Below are 20179 nucleotides of genomic sequence, written 5' to 3'. Positions count from 1 at the left end.
ATCATTGAATTTGACCCATTTTCAACAGTCAAAAACCAAATTTGGTTTTCAGTCAGCTGATAGGCATTGTTTAAAGAATACTTTCATTGTTTAAAGAATAATTAAAGAATAATGTGGAAACTAGAAATGTATATCAATCGCATAGAACACTTCTCCGAGCGCCAAAACTACACTGAAATGGTCAAATTGAGGCATATTAACTTGCTCTCAAATGTGTACTTATAAGAATCTATATTTTAATCGGTTCTAGGGATTTTTGGAAGAAGGGATTCATTTTAACAGCTTGACGCTACCATTTTGTATTATTGATGAATTGCTACTGCATTGACATCCCAGCATCTCTAAAAATGAACCATATTGGCCCTTTTAAAAATTAACATACCAAAAGAAAAGTTTGCTAAGAATTATCATCTAAAATTATAGTAAGTGACATTTAATAATGCTTGAGTCACAGGTATGCAAACCTTGGGCAAAAAAGAAGAAGAAGTGCAACTCACAGTTGGTATAGTAAAACAAAGATTGCTAAAGCCAATAGATTTTTACCAAAGAACTACCAATCTTGTGGAACAAAAATGATGCTGCCATCTTTTTAAAGTCATATTTACCCCCCTGTAATTTGGCAAAGGTAAAATGTGTATATTTAATATTTTAAATATGTATTGTTAATATGTTAAATAGTTAGATTTTATCCAGATTGTTTTTAATCCAATACATTGTAATAGTTAACAATTAGTTAAAGCTCCCGTTCTTCGCGATTCCATCTTTCAAACTTTAGTTAGTGTGAAATGTTGCTGTTAGAGCATAAATAATACCTGTAAAATTATAAAGCTCAAAGTTCAATGCCAAGCGAGATATTTTATTTAACAGAAGTTCCCTTTCAAAGCCTACAGCGAACGGCTGGTTTGGACTACAGCAAGAAGTGCAGGGATGTAATGACGTCACTAGAACCGTTTGTTGACTAACCCTCCGCCCACAAGAACACAGGGCGTGGTCTTGTTGCTCTCCCACGTGGAGAAGAGCGCGCATTCAGCGCTTGCATCTCCCCGTTATGGTAAGAGGCGGGGCCTTTCCGGGCAAAGTGCGCTAAGCTGCTGTCCAATCACAACACGGGAAGCGCTGGCCCAATCAAAACTCGTTATGTGTTTCTGAAGGAGGGGCTTCATAGAAGAAGGAAATCATCAGGCCGTTTTTAGGACAGAAAACAGCGCTGTACAGATAAGTAAATTGTGTGAAAAATACTGTGTTTTTTTTTACACGCGAAACATGAATTCATGTTTTATTGCACACTGTAAACATAATCAAAGCTTCGAAAACACGCGAAGAACGGGACCTTTAATTCAATTATCTGTACCTGCCAGAAGTATTAGTTTAAAGCAAGTAATCTATTCTGTACCATATTCATGGAACAAGCCTGAAAGATATAAAAAAATAACCACAAACAAAAGATTCAAAATGGAAATTAATTTCATCTCTTTATGCAGTTTTTTTAACATTACAGTTAAATACATTTGAATGACATGGAATCGAGTTTCACAGAACTGAGTTTTTTTGTCTTCCAGTTTCTGTCTAGACATCCTACACAATCTAAACACTACAATCATCCGCTTCCTCTGACAGTGGCAAATAGGCACAGGAAAAAAAAATATATAATAACGAGGAACTGATCGTAAAACCATAAATCACTCTTTCAGACCTAGAATCCTTTATGGATCTGAGCCTTACAAAATATTGCACGATTTAAAGGAAAAAAAAAAAACTAAACAAAAAATCCAAAGCCTGGAAGCCTGCCATATTGTTGCATAGCCTTTAAATGACCTTTCCCCATCCACAGTCCTGTCACAAGAGATTCCTTTATTTGTTCTCTTACTTTAAGTTAAGATTTTACACATGGTCATGTAACTTGTCTCACTGTCATTGGACAGCCACCGATCTTCAGTCAAACAAGTCACCGATCTTAAGTCAAACAAGTCACCGATCTTAAGTCAAACACATGGAGAAACCTCTATAAAAGCAGAATATGAAAAGACAATGGAGTTCTGGATCAGTGATTTTAGCTGAAGGGACGCAATGCCGTGAATTTTAACAGTCTGACATTCACTGCTTGCGTATGATTCTAAGTAATATCTGTTAAAAGTAACGACACGTTCACTCTTGCTTGAGTTGTCATGGCCCATGACTTTTTTTCTCTGCTGGCTTTGAAGCCTCTGGTAAGGCTCTTGACCCCAATGTACTTCCCAAAGAAGGAAATACATGGTTAATGTTTCGGTTTTAGAAGCATAAGGCAACAATCTATACACCGCCTCTCTCAAAGCCAGACTTGACCTTAAAAAAACCCTCCAAAAGACTCGTGCAAAAGACAAACACGTCCGCCTAAACTAACCACAAGAACAAATGTCTCTTGATGAGGATTAGAAAACACAGAAATGACCCCATGACAGTTTTCAAAGAGGATCATGTGGAAGGAGGACTTATTCTGAGAAAAGGATTCTCTGTCGTCACCTGTCCGCTTCTTTGACTGGCAGGCTCCATACATATGATAATACCCATACCTGAAAGTCATGAGCTAGATTTTTAAATCACGTACGGAACATTTTGGTGGCTTGCTGTAGTGAACGAAAGTAGTAGGGACCAAAACATCATTCTAAATGGATTTTCACTGCTGTATGTAGGCAGAGTTAATGTTATCATTAGAGGAATGGAAAGAGAGCCAGAAACAATCCTCGCACACAAGATGTGCAAAGTGTGATGCGTATTTGGATTTAAAGTAAGATTGCCGCTCATGCGGCCAGCTGATACCAGTAGCTCCATAATCAGGAGCCACAATAAGTACCATAATTGAGCGATACATCACATTTCAAATTGAATACTCCCTGTATTAAAAGCTCTGATCATCTAAAAAAAAAAGGGGTGGAAAACAAGTCTCCAAATGATCACACCCTCACACATGGCATCATTTTGACAATTCAATGCATATTTACTCTTAAGAATATAACTAGATGGCGTGAAGTCTGCTTCTGCCCTCCTTAAATGTTCACTTCAGAGGTTTCCAGGATGTAATTAAATAAAGCGCCATCACAGCTTCTCCTCTTGATGCCTTCTGGATTAATTTACAGAGTGGGGTGGCGACTGTAGAGCGTGGATTCATTTGTTCCGAATGGGTGCAACCGAGTGCGCAACTCAGGCCGGGGCGGAGTGGGAGTCCGAGCTCTCGCTTTTGTTCTTTGCCTTGTCGTCCCAGTCTGTGGCACCCTTGCACATTTCTGCTACTCTGCAGTCTGTGTGTGAGGTCATTGGGGAGGAAGTGGGATTCGTTTCAGATTCCATCTGCCCACCTCCACCCCCAGGGGGCCCCAGACCCTGAGCGCAACCCCGGCCCTTCATGTCAACCGCAAGAGCGTTGGCCGCGCTAATGTTTCCATCTTGGTTCTCTCCTGCTGTGCTAAGACTGTGCTGCTCCGTTACACCTGCGGCGGAAGACATTGGCTGCTGGATTCCTCCCGGCTCCAAAAGCGAGTCGCTCAGGTGTGTAACGGACAGAACGTCCGGGCCAATGGCGATCTCAGCCATCCAGTCGAGGTCGGAACTGGATGGGTCGACAGGCAGACCGGGATTTACCACCAATCCGTTGTGGGTTTCAAGCTGAGGTTGGTCCTGAGCGGCTTGTCGCTCCTGGCCGTTAACATTAGCGGCTGCGTTAGCCTGCCCGGTGGGCGCAGCATTGCTAGTGTTGTTGTTAAGATTGTCCTGCAATGCAGTCTGGTTTCCTTGGCCCACCTGCTGGTTCTGAAGCAGCATCTCCTGGATCCGGATCTGTTGCAGGATGGCCGGCAGCTCGTAGTGGTGGAAAAAGTAGATCATCGAGTGCTGTGGAAGACAAAAACGAAAAAGCCCATGAGCTAGAAACACTTTAAAGCAAATACACAGATTTTCCAAGAACACACAATTCTAAGATACCTGAATGAAGAGCCAGGAAGTGACCAGAGCCAAGCTGCTGTACTGGCCGTTGAAGCGGTAATGATACGCATAGAAGGCAAAGTGATACAGATAAAAAAATCTGAAAAACAACACAAGAGATACACTTTAGATGATGTTTTAATGTTTAGCTTAAATGGGTGATATGAATAATAGTGCTTGACTCTAACATCAACCTCTATCTGCTTGTTAAGTTAACAGCATGATACTTCTACTTGACTTACTTGACTAGGGGTGTAAACGATATACCGTTAAACGATATATCGCGGTATAAAAACACGACAATATGTATCGTTGATGGAAACGATGCGATTCGCAATATGGAGTTGTTTTATCCATGACTCAGCTTGCTGTAGTCGGCCTATTTATAAGACATAATTCACCCAAACACAAATGTACCACAAATGTGAACTCTGTCATCATGAACTCACCATCATGTCGTTTTCATTTAACTTCCAAACACAAATGAAGATAATCTTTATGAAACCTGAGGGATTTCTGTCCCTCTATTTAAAGTCCATTATTCCACTCAAACTTAAAAGATCCAAAACAATGTCATAAAGGCATCGATAAAAGAAGAAATCGAGTGTCTAATCCAAATCCAAGTCTTCTGAAGAGACACGAGCGATGGCTGAAAGGATTTACAGCGACTCACAAAACGACACACCTTAGTGAAAGCGCAATTTAAATCACCCGATCACAATAAGTTTTACTAGTATGATTATTCAAAGCATTTTAAAAGGTTTATTCTTCTGCTCTATCCTCTATCCATCCTCTCCTGCAATTAATGCACTATATATATATATATATATATATATATATATATATATATATATATATATATATATATATATATATATATATATATATATATATATATATATATATATATATATATATATATATATATATTTATATAGTGCATTAATAGCAGGAGAGGCAGGACACTATGAGCACCGGGAGAAATGCTGCCTGCATTGAAAGAGTGAGTAATGCGTGATGATAAAAAAAAAAAAAAACAGTAAAGTTTAAAGAGTTTCAGTGACAATGTTACATTAAACAACTATATATAATGTTGAATACAATGTATAATAATGCAATGGGGGAACATGCTTGGCTCCTGATGATAATAATATAATAGTAATATTTTAATAATAAATATGTAAAAATATATAATTATACTTGATTTTTTTTTGCTTAAAATATCTGGATACATATCGTATTGTGAGGTCAGTATCACGATTTATATCGAATCGTGACATGAGTGTATCGTTACACCCCTATTTTTTACCAGTGATCTTCTATGATTACTGGATAAGGATTTTTTTTTAAAATAATTCTGATTTAGACTGATTTCCCAAAGAACCTTTCAAATCATTTTGTGAAACACAAAAAAGCTAACTTAGCCTACTTCTGCATTTACTAGTAGTACGCAAACGCAACTCTACCGTCATTATGTTAGGCCCCGCCCACCAACTCTATACATGATGTGATTGGCCTGACCAGAGTTCGGTTTTTACAGCTCAGAAGTGTATTGAGAGTTGCTAGACAATACTCGCGGCAGATTCGATTTGCTGCTAGAGTGCGTCTAGATTTCTAGGCTACCACCCTCCACCTTTCTACCAATCACGAAGTCAGTAGTGTTTCGGCATCCGGGTTGCCAGATTTGCTCTAGTTACCACAGCTGCAGCTACAAACGTTCCTGCTGGATCAGTCTCCAGTGCAATAACTACAATCTTTCAAGTATTCATGCTCTTGTGTGATCGACGAACAATCCTAAATGAACCCGTCTCTTGCATGACACCCAGGAATTTTGAATATTCCAATCTAATATGATTTCTGACCTGTAAGGTTGCCAGAATAATAATCATACACTGTTTGATAATAGGCCAGAGGAGAACTGGCACACAGACTGAGTCTGGTTTCTCCCAAGGTTTATTTTTCTCCATCATGCCCTGATGGAGTTTTGGTTCCTTGCCACTGTCGCCTTTGTCTTAGCTTGCTCAGTTGGGGACACTAAAATTATGATCCAAATTATTCAACTAAAACAGCGGTTCCCAAACTGGGGTGCGCAGACTGACCACCGGGGGTGCGCGAGAGAATGTTTGTAATGGCAGAAAATGGTCTCAATTTTATTTTTTATTGTACGTATCTAACTTGGATAAAATTCACATGTCAGAGTATTATTGATAAATACAAATTTCACATTACAAGCTGTAGTAAATTATAGTAGCCTAAATCATATTTTCATTTAATTTTACAAGTGCGTCTGCGTCAAAGCCCTGCCCTTTTTATTTTAGGTCAAAAGAAAAGTACGTTTTTTTTCACTGAGCACATTCTCTGCAGTCCGAGCGCGATTCACTACAAGCTCACTCTTACTCAGGTAAATAATTAACACCATCACCGCTTACAGTACATGTGTTTTATTGACCGTAATGCATTACAATCGGCTAAAACTAATACGCAGGTTACTTTTCTGAACAACAGCGCTCTCGAGTCCGTGTTTCTCTCACTGTTTACGTGAATCGTGGCACAGTTCGGCGCACACACACAAAATTCAGGCAGTTCAATGGGGAAGCATATCTTAAAGGGGCCACACTATATTCCTACTCGTGGAATATGGACCTCCTCCAGGTATGGTGTGGTAGCTGAACTAAGCATTTCATATTTGGCAGCTGTTTTAGGATTAAAATGCTAAACTACCGATAAAAAATAATCAGGCAAACTAATAAACCTTTGTTTAATTTATAATGTGATTTAATGTGATAATTAACTATACTGTCAATGTGAGAGGACAAGAAACATTAATATGTTTTCTTCAGATAAAAAAATATTCTAACTTTAATTTATGTTTTGTTGAATGCATTAGAAGGGGGAATAGACAGGGCAAAATAAGGAGTGATGGAGATGAGGAGAGAGCAGAAATTGACAAATAATTTACTGCCCACTGACTTTCAAATGTCTTAGAATGCTCATATGTAGATCAGAAAATTTAAATAAAATTTGGTGGAAGCATGTCCCCGAACCCCCCTAACTTTATGCTGTATATATATTACAACTGAAATGTTGATTTTTTCTTATATACAGAGGATATTTGTATTTAGCTATTGCTATTAAAAATGTGATGTTTAACCAAAATAAGGTGGTGGGGGTGCTTGACAGGTATCAAACATTAGAAAGGGGTGCGTGCTACAAAATCTTTGGGAACCACTGAACTAAAATATACAAATAAAATAAATTAATTCGGTCTTATTTAATTCTATAAACTAGTGTTGTAGTACTCGAGATCGGTCTTGGTCTCGAGACCGGTCTCGAGACCACTTTTTAAAGGTCTTGGTCTCGTCTCGGTATCGACCGCATTTTTACTCGGTCTCGTCTCGGTCTCCGGCGAAGATGACTCGGGATTTTGTCTCAAGACCGGTCAAGACCACAGCTGAAGGCATATAAAGAGCAGAGAACTCCACCCTGCACGCACTCTCTCTATCTTCAAAATAAGCACATATGCTCTCTCTGATACTTCACATATTAAGCTAAATCAAAAGTTCAGAAAACCGAATCCATGTTGAACGTTGCGCGTTCGGACAACTGTTTTGAAGTACCGCTCTGTGTGAATTGCGCTCAAAAAACGTTTGACAAGCTAAACAGCTGACATAAATCATACATTAAATAAACAGGAAACAATTTCTATCCAGTTATGAAGTGTTTTCTGTGTGACAAACCTTCCGCGATGTTCTGACAGCCGTGATTCACACACAACGGGTCTGCTAATGTCCGATTCACGACCAAATGACTCATTTGAACCGAATCATTTTAACGACGGTAATAAGAACTGATCTGTTCAACAATGAACTGAACGAATCAGTTTAATCATTTACTCAGAACACCTCAGAAATGAGAACACAAGTGTGCTTACCCAATTTAGCAAGAGTGGAGAGTAAGATTTATTAGTTTTAACTATCCACCGTATTTCAGCTTATGTATGTTGAATGTGTAGTAAAATAAATACTCTAAAATCATTTAGTTTAGACTAGAGTGAGGTGAAAAAAGAACAAAATTGTTTGTTAGCTAGCTGATCATTTTTATTAAATTGTATATGGCAGAAAATGTGGCTATTTGTTAACTGTTAATGCTATTTCTAATATTGATATGATTATATACCAAAACAATTCAACCTGTTGGAACAAAAGAAACATCAAGATAAGAGATCATACATAATAGGAGATATAAACATAAGATAATAAAAAATGATTGTTTCGTTGCATTTAAAAACAAAAACAAAATGGTGTGTGTGTGTGTGTGTGGGTCTGTCAGCCACCACCAAAGACCATTTTTGACCCAGGAAAAACCCTGCACATGTGAGATATTTCTTAAATCAAACTGTAGTTAATTAAAAAATGCAAGTGCAGGGTTTCCTTTCCTTGTTGTTGCACAATAAAGCTGCACAATAACATTTTCAATTTGTAAATGAAAAATATGTACATATATAAAATAATTTGCTTAAGCAGCATACTAATATCTGTATGATACATATTCCACCTCCTGTTATTCACATTCATTTAAGACATAATGGACTGTGTCTGAGATTAATACCTCATCCAGATTAGCATTCTTAGGGAACTTTGAGTTTTAAAATGGGATTGAGCGCTTTTCACAAAACAAAACACAAAACTCTGTTAGTGTCAGTTTGGTGTTTGTGTCCACCATAGACTGTAAACAATATGGACACGTCGTCTTCAGTGCCTCCCAAGTGTTAAGTGTTATTTGCTTATATAGGAAAAAGATTAATTCCCACAAAGCTGCAACGCCTGATTATTTGATCAAAACTTCTCTCATGGTACACTTACACACCCACACATACAAGAGAAGTGCCAATCATATGCATATTCCACATTTTATCATAAGTGTGGGGTCATGCATTGGTCTCGGTCTTGACTCGTTCTTGGTCTTGACTCGGTCTCGGCCCTTCAAAGTCTTGGTCTTGTCTTGGTCTCGGCCCTTCAAAGTCTTGGTCTTGTCTTGGTCTCGGTTTAGGTGGTCTTGACTACAACACTACTATAAACTATAATAATGATCTGCCAACATTGTCGCTATATGATAAATTAATATTAGCTGATAACATAACTGTTTTCTCCAGAACGACTGTACAGCCAAATCTAATTTTGTTGCAATATTGTCCTGTTTAACACTGTGAAGCTGCTTTGAAACCATCGTCATTGTAAAAAAAAAATCTATAAATAAAGTTGATTGATTGATTGATCCCGCAAAGAGGTTGTTCCACATTATTAAGCAAATCACAGTTCTCATGCAACATGGGGAGGAAGAAAGATCTTTGGCCGTTTACACCAGGTATTAAGATTTTGGTCGATTGGATCACAAGGATCACACATATCAGTTTACACCTGGTCCTATAATCTGTTTCTTTGGTCCACTTTCAACCACTTCTGTCCATATTTTTCAATGGGAGGGTCTATGGATGAAATTTTTGGTGAATAGTGATTGGTGAATGGTGTTCTTCAAAATGTTTGTACACATTTCACGCACAAATTTGTTTGTACGCATGCTTTGTGAATAAGACTCACTGTGCTTGGCAAGTTTGTCTTCAAACCAAACTTCTTCAGGCCTCTATCTGTCTGGCAGGCGCCCTTCGCACAATGTTTACGCATGCGGTCAAGCAGGTGGAGAGTAGGTGGGCATTTGCGACTGTTCGAACGCACGAGCGCTAGGAAAGCAATTTGTTTGAATGGATTTGGAGACTACCTCTGGAAGTGGTCGTGGACAAGCTCAAAAGGTCCTGCACCTGTATTTAGCATCATCCACTTGTGATCTTTTCGACAAAAATGCATCTCAATTCCAGGTGTAATCAGGTCCTTTCGAAAGGTGAAATGCATGAAATAGTGCAATATCTTGCAAAAGGCATGAAAATAACAACTAATAATTTGTGAAAACTGAAAAAAAAGAAAGATTAAAATAAAACCATCAAAAGATTTCGGGGACCTAGAGCACAGAAGAACTCGGTCAGATAATGACTTCTATAGTTTCAGTCAAACAAAATAATTATATTAAAAGGACAGCAATAAAAAAGCTACTGTTGAGCAGCAAACAGGTATTTTAAGCTGCTAGTGCTTCTGGAAGTTGTGCATTAAGTTGCATTTCTACAACCCTTAACCAAAGATCACAAAGAGAAACGTTTACAGAGGGTGTAGAAATAAATGTTTACACCATCCATTGTAATACGGTATTTGTCAGTGAATAAAACTATTTAAAAAAATATTCTTAGTCTTATTTATTAAGGGTGCACGGTGCACATTTTAGCGGTAAATGAACTGCAACCTCCCACCGCTCACCCCTCCCTTTCTAAGTACATAGAGAAGCTACGGTGGCCGACACAGGACAAAGATGTCGCCTGGAGACAGCAGAGAGTGTAGAGACGTTTGTCTGTTCTTCTGTGCATATTATACAGGGCAACTGTAAAAATATGACTGTGTAAAATGGTGACTTCAATGTAAGGGGACCCATGGTGTATATACCATAAAGGCTCATTATGTAAGATCTTTATACATATTCATGCATATAATATTGCGTTTCTTTCGATAGATCCTCATAAATACTATGCACTGCCCTTTTAAGTTCTAATGTATTTCTAAACGCAATGCAATTTTATGCACAACTGCCAGCCTGCATGGACAGGTTCTTGGCACTCCAGAGGCACTGGAAGCGTCAAAAACCAGGTTGTGTTTTATTTTTGTTTTTTGTTTTTTATAGCTGACACTATATGATATTTTATAGAGTTATTTTATAGCTGACACTCTTTATGATAATTGAAATGAGCTGATGATATCACTGTTTTCTCCAGAGTGGCTGTACATCCGAATCAAATTCTGTTGCACTATTTTCCTGTTAACGCTGTGAAGCTGCTTTGAAACAATTGGCATTGTAAAGTGCTTTATAAATAAAGATGACTTGATTTGACTACCAAACTTTCCTTAATAAGCCTTTATCTGACCGAGTTCTTCTGTTCTCTAAATCAATCACAAATCTTATGATAGTTTGATAATCATCCTCCTTCAGTTTTCACCCAATATTAGTTGTTGTCATGCCTTTTGCAAGACATTGCACTATTTCATGCTTTTCATCATCAGAAAGATCTTTCTTCCTCCCCATGAGAACTGTGACTGTGAAAATGCGGAACATCCTTTTTAAGTAGGGTTTCCATTTACCCAAGAAAACCTGGCAAACTATTTAACAAACCTGTCTGGAATTGATATCAGTTATTTAAAAAGATATGAGAAATAAAACCAACACTTACTTTTAAAAACTAAAATCTGAATGTATTGTACTGAAATCCTAACGATACATCACTTGCATAATAATATGGAATGTATATTGCTATTATACAGTAGAATGTACCTCTTTTTTTATAATAACAGTAATAATACTCTTAAAACTAAGGAATAAAATCACACCATGTTCCTTTCATGTAATTTTAATAGTAAACCACTGTTGTGCAGCATTTTGTCTGCCAAAAAGGTATAATTTAATTACATAACAAATGTATTTAATCTTTTTAAAAATGTGTTATGCCTTCATTTAACAAAAAACAACAATTGTATTAAATCATAAATACCCCCCAAACATTTTATATAATATATTCTATTTCATTTGTTACTGATGTCTTGTTTATTTAAAGGTGCCCTTGAATGAAAAACTGAATTAATCTTGCCATAGTGAAATAATAAGAGTTCAGTAAATGAACATCACATACAGTGAGTCTCAAACGCCATTGCCTCCTACTTATGTAATTCTCGTGCATGAAAAACACCACGGAAAAATAAGACAATTTAGACAATCGAATCAGAATTGTCGAATCTCCCTATGGTCAACTGATAGTCGAATCATCTATGTGCGTGTGAATGGGTTGGGAGGGGCACAACACTTGTCAGCAGAAGAGTAAAACAATTTTTATTATCCTTTACACACTGCACACAGCAACAACTTTTAATAAAGCGACCAAAACTGCCTGCCAACTGACAGACGAACTGACAATGGCTTTCTTATTTAGGTTTAAATAGCCTAAAAGGTAATGTGGTGGATAAACATTAATAAACCGTTTTCTCATAACATGTTAAAGCCGCGATCGAAATACAGAACATCACACAAATATATAAAAGAACATTTTGATAAATAAACCAAAAAAAATACCTGCCTAGAGAGGAAAAGAACACTTTGAGTGCGATTACATGCACGTTCTTAAGCTGATTGTGCCTAAAGCGAGTGAAGGACATACGCGAAGCTCAGCCCCGCACCTCAGGATCTCACACCGCCACCTGAAGCGCACATTATATACAGCGCCCTTAAAGGGGTCGCACACCGATGCTCAGCTCAGCTCAGCGCAGCGACACGTCTTTAAAATATTGAGCACCCCCATATTGCCAAAATGGTATGATCCTCGTTTCATAACACCCGCGAAGATTCGACCTTGAATCAGGCTCCGCATTACGATGCATCGAATCTTCGACTATTCGGGGTCACCCCTAAATATATATATTCATATTTTTGAGAACTTAAGTATATTTTTTGCATGCTTGTATTTCAGAGAACATCACAGTCACTGCGTAGCCTACATTGTGACTAACGTTATATAAACATACAATATCGTTGATGAAAAAAAAAAGAGTTTAAAATCACTGGTTTTTGTTTTGTCTTATATTAGGGAAGAGCGTTTGTGGTTGCAGTTGCCAGATTTCAGTAATTTAAATCCCCCAAACAGAGCTTTGCTGTGAAAAGAACATGTATACTATCCAGTGTTTTACCTAAACATGTACAATCTAGCAACCATGTGCACGCGAGCTCTCTCTCTCTCGCGCGCGCGTGCCACTACATATTTAAACTGCATTTTATCAATCTCCATTTGAGATGTTTTGCTTAAAGTGTCATTCAGTCAGTCTGTGTTGTGTCAGGACTCACGAGCCGCTTCACTGAACAACTGAACTGCTGTGAGCTGCTAAAATAAGCCAATAAGAGCAGAGCTCAACATTAATATTTATGACTCTTCCAAATAAGGCAAAAACTTAGGTTGTAAATGGACCTGTAAAACTGTATCTGGAAAATGTTTGCCCTTAAATAAGCCACATACCCTCTATGTAGATATCAGAGAACAATTTAACATATTGTTTCAAATCCTTCTAGGGAACTTTTAATGTATGTTTAAATAAATCTGTCATGATTTGACAGCCGTGTATAAACAGGAAATCTGCAGGTTTCACTAAGTCAAATGTAAGACTTTTTAAGACCCTTTTAAGACTATTATGAATTAAATTTAAGACCTATATCGCTCAATAAAAAAAGCATACAAAGGACACGCAGAATCACTAAATTACTTGCAAAGCAAATTAATTTATTTAAATTAAACAATGTATTAGTAAACTTGCACTTATTCATAGCTCAATCCCACCAGGATTTCACTAGGCCCACACACACACACACACACACTTCCATAATGTGCATAAACAATTTTTTTTTTTTTTCATAATTAGGATGCCACATTAACCATATAATTATGTTAGATGCACACATGGCTATAAAACAACCAAAATGCATGAATCTTATTTGGTATTACTAAAAAAGTGCTGGTCCAGTGGTGTGCTATCTATCTTTAATAACTCCATCGCTTAGGGTGGGAAATATGACCAAAATCTTAAAAGTAAACCACAGCAATAAGAATAAGCAATTGCTTAATATAGCCTAGGTAAAAAAAAAAGTTTTCAAGTAATTAAGCAGCCTAATCAAGTAAATGGTAAGTAATAAAATATATACTTATAAACAAATGACAATAGGACAAAAAATACAACAAACATACATATGCAAACAGTGCTTTAAGTGTAAGTGCTGTTATCCCTGTTTGTTTAACATTAACACACAGACAGGAGCGAGTAGCCTATAAGCTATAGCTATTAGTTTGCTTTCACTTTGAGAACTTATAATGCTTAGAATCCAGTACTTACTGACACTTCCCAAACCTTTTTTTTTTACTCAAGTCAGGATATGGACATAATGTGTGCATTTGATTCAAGAGTAGGCTAAATTTGAACCTATAAATAACACATTCGGTACAGTCACGCGAGTGCTGACAGGCGGCAAACACGCAGTCTGACATCAGAGTTTGTGGTTTATGTCACTTTTATTAACTCTTTAGTGCTATTGGGTATATATCAAATTTTAATTTGGTCATTATGCCAGATGGTGAGAAAGATTTGCCTTTGCTTTCACGATCGCGGAACTGGAAGAACTGGAGAATTGTCAGCTGAAGAATAAACTCCTTTTTATGCGTCTGTGGGGTACAATCAAAGAGGCTCGTGCCAATAACACGAAAGCTGATTGGCTGCCATATAAGTTACATGTTGTATAGTTGTAATACAGCGAACAATAGTTGGACTAGCGAAAGAAACTACTACAACACTCCGGAATAAACACACAAACACACACATGCTATTTTGCAAGTTCTCCCACTTGGAAATCATGGAGAGGTCTGAAATTGTCATCGTAGGTGCATGTCCACTGTGAGATATACTATTTTTTAAAAATCCAGAAATCACAATGTATGATTTTTTAAACTATTTATTTGTATGATACAGCAGCAAATAAGTATTTGAACACCTGAGAAAATCAATGTTAATCTTTGGTACAGTAGCCTTTGTTTGTAATTGAGGTCAAACGTTTCCTGTAGTTTTTTCATCATGTTTGCACATAAGCCTGTCGCTGAGAAACACGGAGTTTGAGCTCCCCAAAGATTCTCTATTGGGTTCTGGAGACTGGCTAGTCTTTCAGACCCCTCCATGATTTCCAAGTGGGAGAACTTGCAAAAAAGCAGGGTGTTCAAATAAAGTTTAATTCAATTGATTAGACGTGTTTTTTCATTATTAAAATTGAATTAAATCTAATTAAAACTGGAAAACACAAAAATTTGAGAAAAAATTCCCTACTAAGTACTAGTAATTCAAGTCTGCGTGAAACTAATTAAGCTGTAAAACGTATGCAGCCTTCCTTAGCTCTAACAGTAGAGAATGGTGCTAGCATTGCCAAAGTTCGATTCCCAGGGAATGCATGAACTGATCAAATTTATATTGTTAATGCAATACAAGTCGCTGCCAAATGCATGTAAATGCATCAAAATGAATGTAAAACAGCAAACGAGTCTGAGCCATTTGCATTTACTTGTGCTGATGAAGTAACATACCTAAGCCAGTGGCGCTTGCTTGTATTGGTGTGACAGCAGATGGCATCATATTGGTCCGCCAACCAAACAATGAGGATGATGTAGAAGGCAGTGGTTGTGTCATTAAAAAACTCAGACATGATGGCCTCCATCCCTGCAGACAGGATCAAAAAGAGGCATTTGCATTCAAACAACCTTCATAAAAAAATGTAATAAGAAATTGTTGCGTGATATGGAGTCAATAAAACAACAGATCAGGTTGATAAAAGACACAAACAGATATGAGAACATATTTCTGAAACCCCGGCAGGGATCTCTACCTACCCACAAGAGCTAGGATGACAGTGAGAAGAGGGGCAGCAGGGAAGGCAATGGTCATATTCATCTCCAGCATCTGGAGAAGGTCCACTGAGATGGAGGAAATCAGAGATAGATTTTTTTTGAAAGTTATGAACTTGATCTTGGAACATGATCACAGATGCTGATGCAGTGTTGAAGATCTGAAAGGCTTATAGGAACCTACCTATAAAGACAAAAATCTGGTGGTGCGAGTACCGCAGCAGCATGGAAACTGACAGAGTCTGAAAGAGAAAAAAAAGACTTGAGGATGATGGAATTTTCCATTTGATTCAGTGTCGTATTAACATTTTTAAGACTCATTTCTCCATGGTCCAAGTGAATCAAAAGAATAGTTCACCCAAAATTGACAGGCCTTTCCTGAATAACACTCACCCATATGACTCTTTATTTAATGAATCCCAAAGGGTCTATTTTTGATCACTTTTTTTTATATTATGAAAGTGAATCATACCCAAGCGCTATCAAGATCCAAAAAACAAAATTCACTAAAAACATTTCATGTTGAATATTGTCCATGTGACTTGTGCAACACGCGCTGAGTTTTCTGAAGTCATATGATCATGTGAGTCAAATGAATAATGTGTCATTTACTGCAAGTTTGTGAATGAATTGTTCTTTCACAACTGTTAAAGGGTTAGTTGAAAATTAAAAATGATCCCATAGTTTACTCACCCTCAAGCCATCCTAGGTTTCTTTCTTTTTTCAGCCAAACACAAAAAGGGTTATATTAAAGGGATCCCTTGGTGTTGAGAGACATGTATGGCTTAATATAACATAAATTATGTATCTTACTGAAATGTGTAGTAGAAAACCCATGAAAGAGCTGCGTTATTTTAAAAAATCCATTTTATATTTGGACCATTGTCGGCGCCATTTTGTTTGCGTTCTGGGTTGATGACGTAGAATGGTTGCACTCCGCAATCAGTTGGCGTTACCAGTAGTTATTTTTACCACAACGCAACTCGACAATTGTTTCAGAGTTAAACAAAACCAAATAATTGCTTTGTAATTGTACTTAAAACACACTCAAACATACATGTGCACACAAAGTCTCTCTCTCACAGACTCACACACACCTCAACAGATCGGTGCAAACACACACACACACACACACACACACACACACACACACACACACACACACACGTGACGTGCGCGCATACATCCCCCTCATTCACTATTTCCTGTGTTGATATCATAGATAGACTGTATATATGCAGCAGATTACCTGTAATGCCTAATGTGACCAGCACAGGGAACTATCTAGGTATATCACCATGGGATTTTGGTGATGATGTTGGTTCATGCATTAAAGTTTAAGCACAAGCTCAGTGAATTAAAACCTCAATCTTTAAACTTTCATCTTCAAGACATGAATAACATTCCCTACTTTTGTTCACTAATACAACTTGAAGGAGTGTGTAAAGTCGGACAGCTGTTGCGTCTAAATCGGCTGTACACTCGTTATCGCGGCACAACGTGAGACTGAATGAACATGTCCACTATGGTGTCGGACAACACTACAAATGGCCGTTCCTTCAAATAATGCCCTATTTCAGGGTATAGGGGGTCGATTTCAGATTCAGCCCCTGACGTGGAGACTAAGCAGCCCAACATTTCAACTGAGACAGCGCAGTCTGTCAGGTGTGTGTGCCCGCCCGCCAATCTGTTTGTGACTTTGTGTAGGTGAGTTTGTGCACATGTATGTTTGAGTGTGTTTTAAGTACAATTACAAAGCAATTCATTGGTTTTGTTTAACTCTGAAACAATTTTCGAGTTGCGTTGTGGTAAAAGTAGCTACGGGTAACGCCAGCTGATTGAGGAGTGCAACCATTCTACGTCATCAACCTAGAACGCAAACAAAATGGCGCTGCCCATGGATTTTTTAAATAACATTGATCTTTCATGGGTTTTCTACTACATATTTTAGTAAGAGACATAATTTATGTTATATAAAGGCATACAAGTCTCAACACCAAGGGATCCCTTTAAAATGATTCCATTATATCTATTTTTAAAATGACTCAAAACGTTTTTTGTCTGAAAGAAGAAAGTCATATACACATAGGATGGCTTAAGGGCTTTTGTGGGATAATTTCCCTTTTTTTCCAGTGAATTTACCCTTTAACACCTTACTGGTGGGGAAGATTATTAGTAAATAATGATTTCTAATTCATTCATTCAGTTTCGTACGGAGCCCCGCACATGACATGCAATAAAAAACTAGTAGGTTAAATCGTGCGCACGATTTACCATTTCGTTTCCTCGATTTATAAATTGTGCGCACGTTTTACTAATTCGTTCCCTTGATTTGCTAAATTGTGCACAATTTATAAATCGAGGGAACAAATTAGTATAACGTGCGCACAATTTATAAATCGTGTGCACTATTTACCTTTTTTTTCCCTTGCATGTCATGTAAGGGGCTCCGTAGTTTCTAACTTCAAGCAATTAAATAACAAAAGATTCACAATATAGCAGACGGGCACAACTAGAACTGTTAAAATTTCATAAAATTTTCTACATAAAAAGTCATGGGAATGATTAAATTGTTGAACAATTACCTAAATGGTCAAACTGAACTAACGTGATGACATCACACCTACAATCCAATCACTAACAAGCACTCTGTAGGGCAGAAGCAGCAGAGTAAAAGTACTCACAAAGATAACCATGATTACGAAGGCTGCCAGGTAGGAGGTACGAGCCATCCACATACTGACAAAACGGTAGTGTTCTCCAGAGACCACGTTTCTCAAGAACCCTAACAAACAAGCACATCACATTCTCATGTCATAGTTATGCCATCATCAAAATTAAACTGTTTTTGAGAGAGAACTTCTAATGTACCTTTGTTTTCCTCATTCTCTGCTAAAGCCTTCACACTGGACATCAGGATATCATCATAACCCAGGCATTCGTCCAGGAGGAAGCGACTGAAACCATCTCCAAAGCACTGATCCTTCATGGGGTCTGCAGACAGACAGCGAGAGATTCTGGTTAACACACAGCAGTACTAACTGACACTTTATGCATTTTTTTTTAAGGTATAAAATACAGGGGTTGGACAATTAAACTGAAACACTGGGCAATATAGTGTTGGAGCCAGTGGCCTGGTGACTAATCTTCACTGATTTATAGGGGTGTCAACAATAATCGATTTGGCGATGCATCGCGATGCGGGGCATGAACGATTCAGCATCGATGCGGCAAAGTGCCATAATCGATTATGTCACTGTTTATTTTCTGGCGGACGATAAAGTTGTGAAGTTTCAAATACTTCCGGTTCCGGGAGAATAACAACAACAACAAGGAAGATGGCTGAGGCGGAGGGAGATGACCGCGATAGACGGGTTATTAAAAACGCGCTAACGACCCGAGGTGTGTAGGATTGTACGTATATTTTTTTTGCACAATAATCAATGAATCTATAATGACGAAAAACGCCGCAATTCACCTTTATTCCACAAGGTGGCAATGTCTGATACCCAATGATGAAGTGACGTTTCACTCATAGTTACCTCTGACAGAAAACGAAACAATAATTATAATCTGCAAAACTTGAAATGGCTCAGTGATTTACAGCAGAGAGCAAGTACTAAACACATTCAGATATTAGTGTCACTGTCTCTTGATGATGAATGTGGTCAAGAAGCTGTCAGTGATCAAAATATTGATTTTGAAGACGTTGAAAATGAGTTTTGAGAATATGCTGGAGATCGCGAATATGAGGCAGATGCTGAATATACTGGTAAACGAGCTCTGACGAGGTCATATGATGATGGCATTAAACATCTGCTCAAACTGAATCCTTCCAAGCTCCAAAAGGTAACGAAATAGGTTTTATTTTATTCTTCTGTAGCTGCTACTCTAAAATCAGGAGTTTTATATATTATCACGACAGGTAGAGGTCTATCCATGTTAAATATAGATCTGGGTCGCTAACGACCTGAATATGTAAGAATGTTTGGTGAAACAGTCATGCATTTAGGGGTTAATTGCATTTTATTTAATTACATTTTATTTTATTTAATAACTTTTATGTCAAAGATACAGGAGACACATAGCAGCCAATACAATCTGTTGTTTAATATCTGCTTGTATTGCCTCATGACTGATGAAAAATTTGCATTGTGTGCAGTAGAATTTTGATGCATCACAATGCATCGTAGAATCGAATCGAATCGTTACCTGGTGAATCGTAATCGAATCGAATCGTGAAGGCATTGCCAATGCACACCCCTACTGATTTACATTCAAAAAGTAAGTGCAGTAAGTGTGAAGGTCGATTGGAAGAAGCAAAAGCAATACTGAAGACAAAGTCAAGTCACCTTTATTTATATAGCGCTTTTTACAATGTTAATTGTTTCAAAGCAGCTTCACAGAGTTAACAGGAAAATAATGCAACAGAATTTGATTCGGCTGTACTGCCCCTCTGGAGAGAACAGTGATGTTATCCAGCTAATTTCAATTATAATAGTGTCAATGCGGGCAGATCAGTAATATAGATGAAATTTAAGTGTCCCCAAATGAGCAAGCCAAAAGCCAAAGGTGAAAATATTGCAACATAATGGGAGTCCAGGGGTAATTTTGGCACATTACCACCACATAGGACGAACCACATCCAACAGGAGT

At 37.7% G+C, this 20179-nt stretch overlaps 1 protein-coding gene across 2 annotated transcripts in view; it reads right to left on the bottom strand.

Annotated features, from left to right (window-relative positions):
- Positions 1-1453: 1453 nt before the first annotated feature.
- The window catches only part of tmem259 (transmembrane protein 259), a 34995-nt gene continuing 16269 nt past the window's right edge, over positions 1454-20179 (bottom strand). For both annotated transcript variants that reach the window (XM_067430925.1, XM_067430926.1), the window contains exons 5-11: positions 18395-18517; positions 18208-18308; positions 15708-15765; positions 15509-15592; positions 15206-15338; positions 3955-4054; positions 1454-3864 (exon numbers count right to left, since the gene is read on the bottom strand). In XM_067430925.1, the coding sequence (XP_067287026.1) occupies positions 3178-3864; positions 3955-4054; positions 15206-15338; positions 15509-15592; positions 15708-15765; positions 18208-18308; positions 18395-18517 (1286 nt within the window). In that variant the 3' untranslated portion in view covers positions 1454-3177. The remainder of the gene's footprint in view (positions 3865-3954; positions 4055-15205; positions 15339-15508; positions 15593-15707; positions 15766-18207; positions 18309-18394; positions 18518-20179) is intronic.

The sequence above is a fragment of the Pseudorasbora parva genome, chromosome 22 (assembly GCF_024679245.1).
Source record: "Pseudorasbora parva isolate DD20220531a chromosome 22, ASM2467924v1, whole genome shotgun sequence".
NCBI classification, from domain to species: domain Eukaryota; kingdom Metazoa; phylum Chordata; class Actinopteri; order Cypriniformes; family Gobionidae; genus Pseudorasbora; species Pseudorasbora parva.
This window is presented reverse-complemented; position numbering and strand designations above follow the sequence as displayed.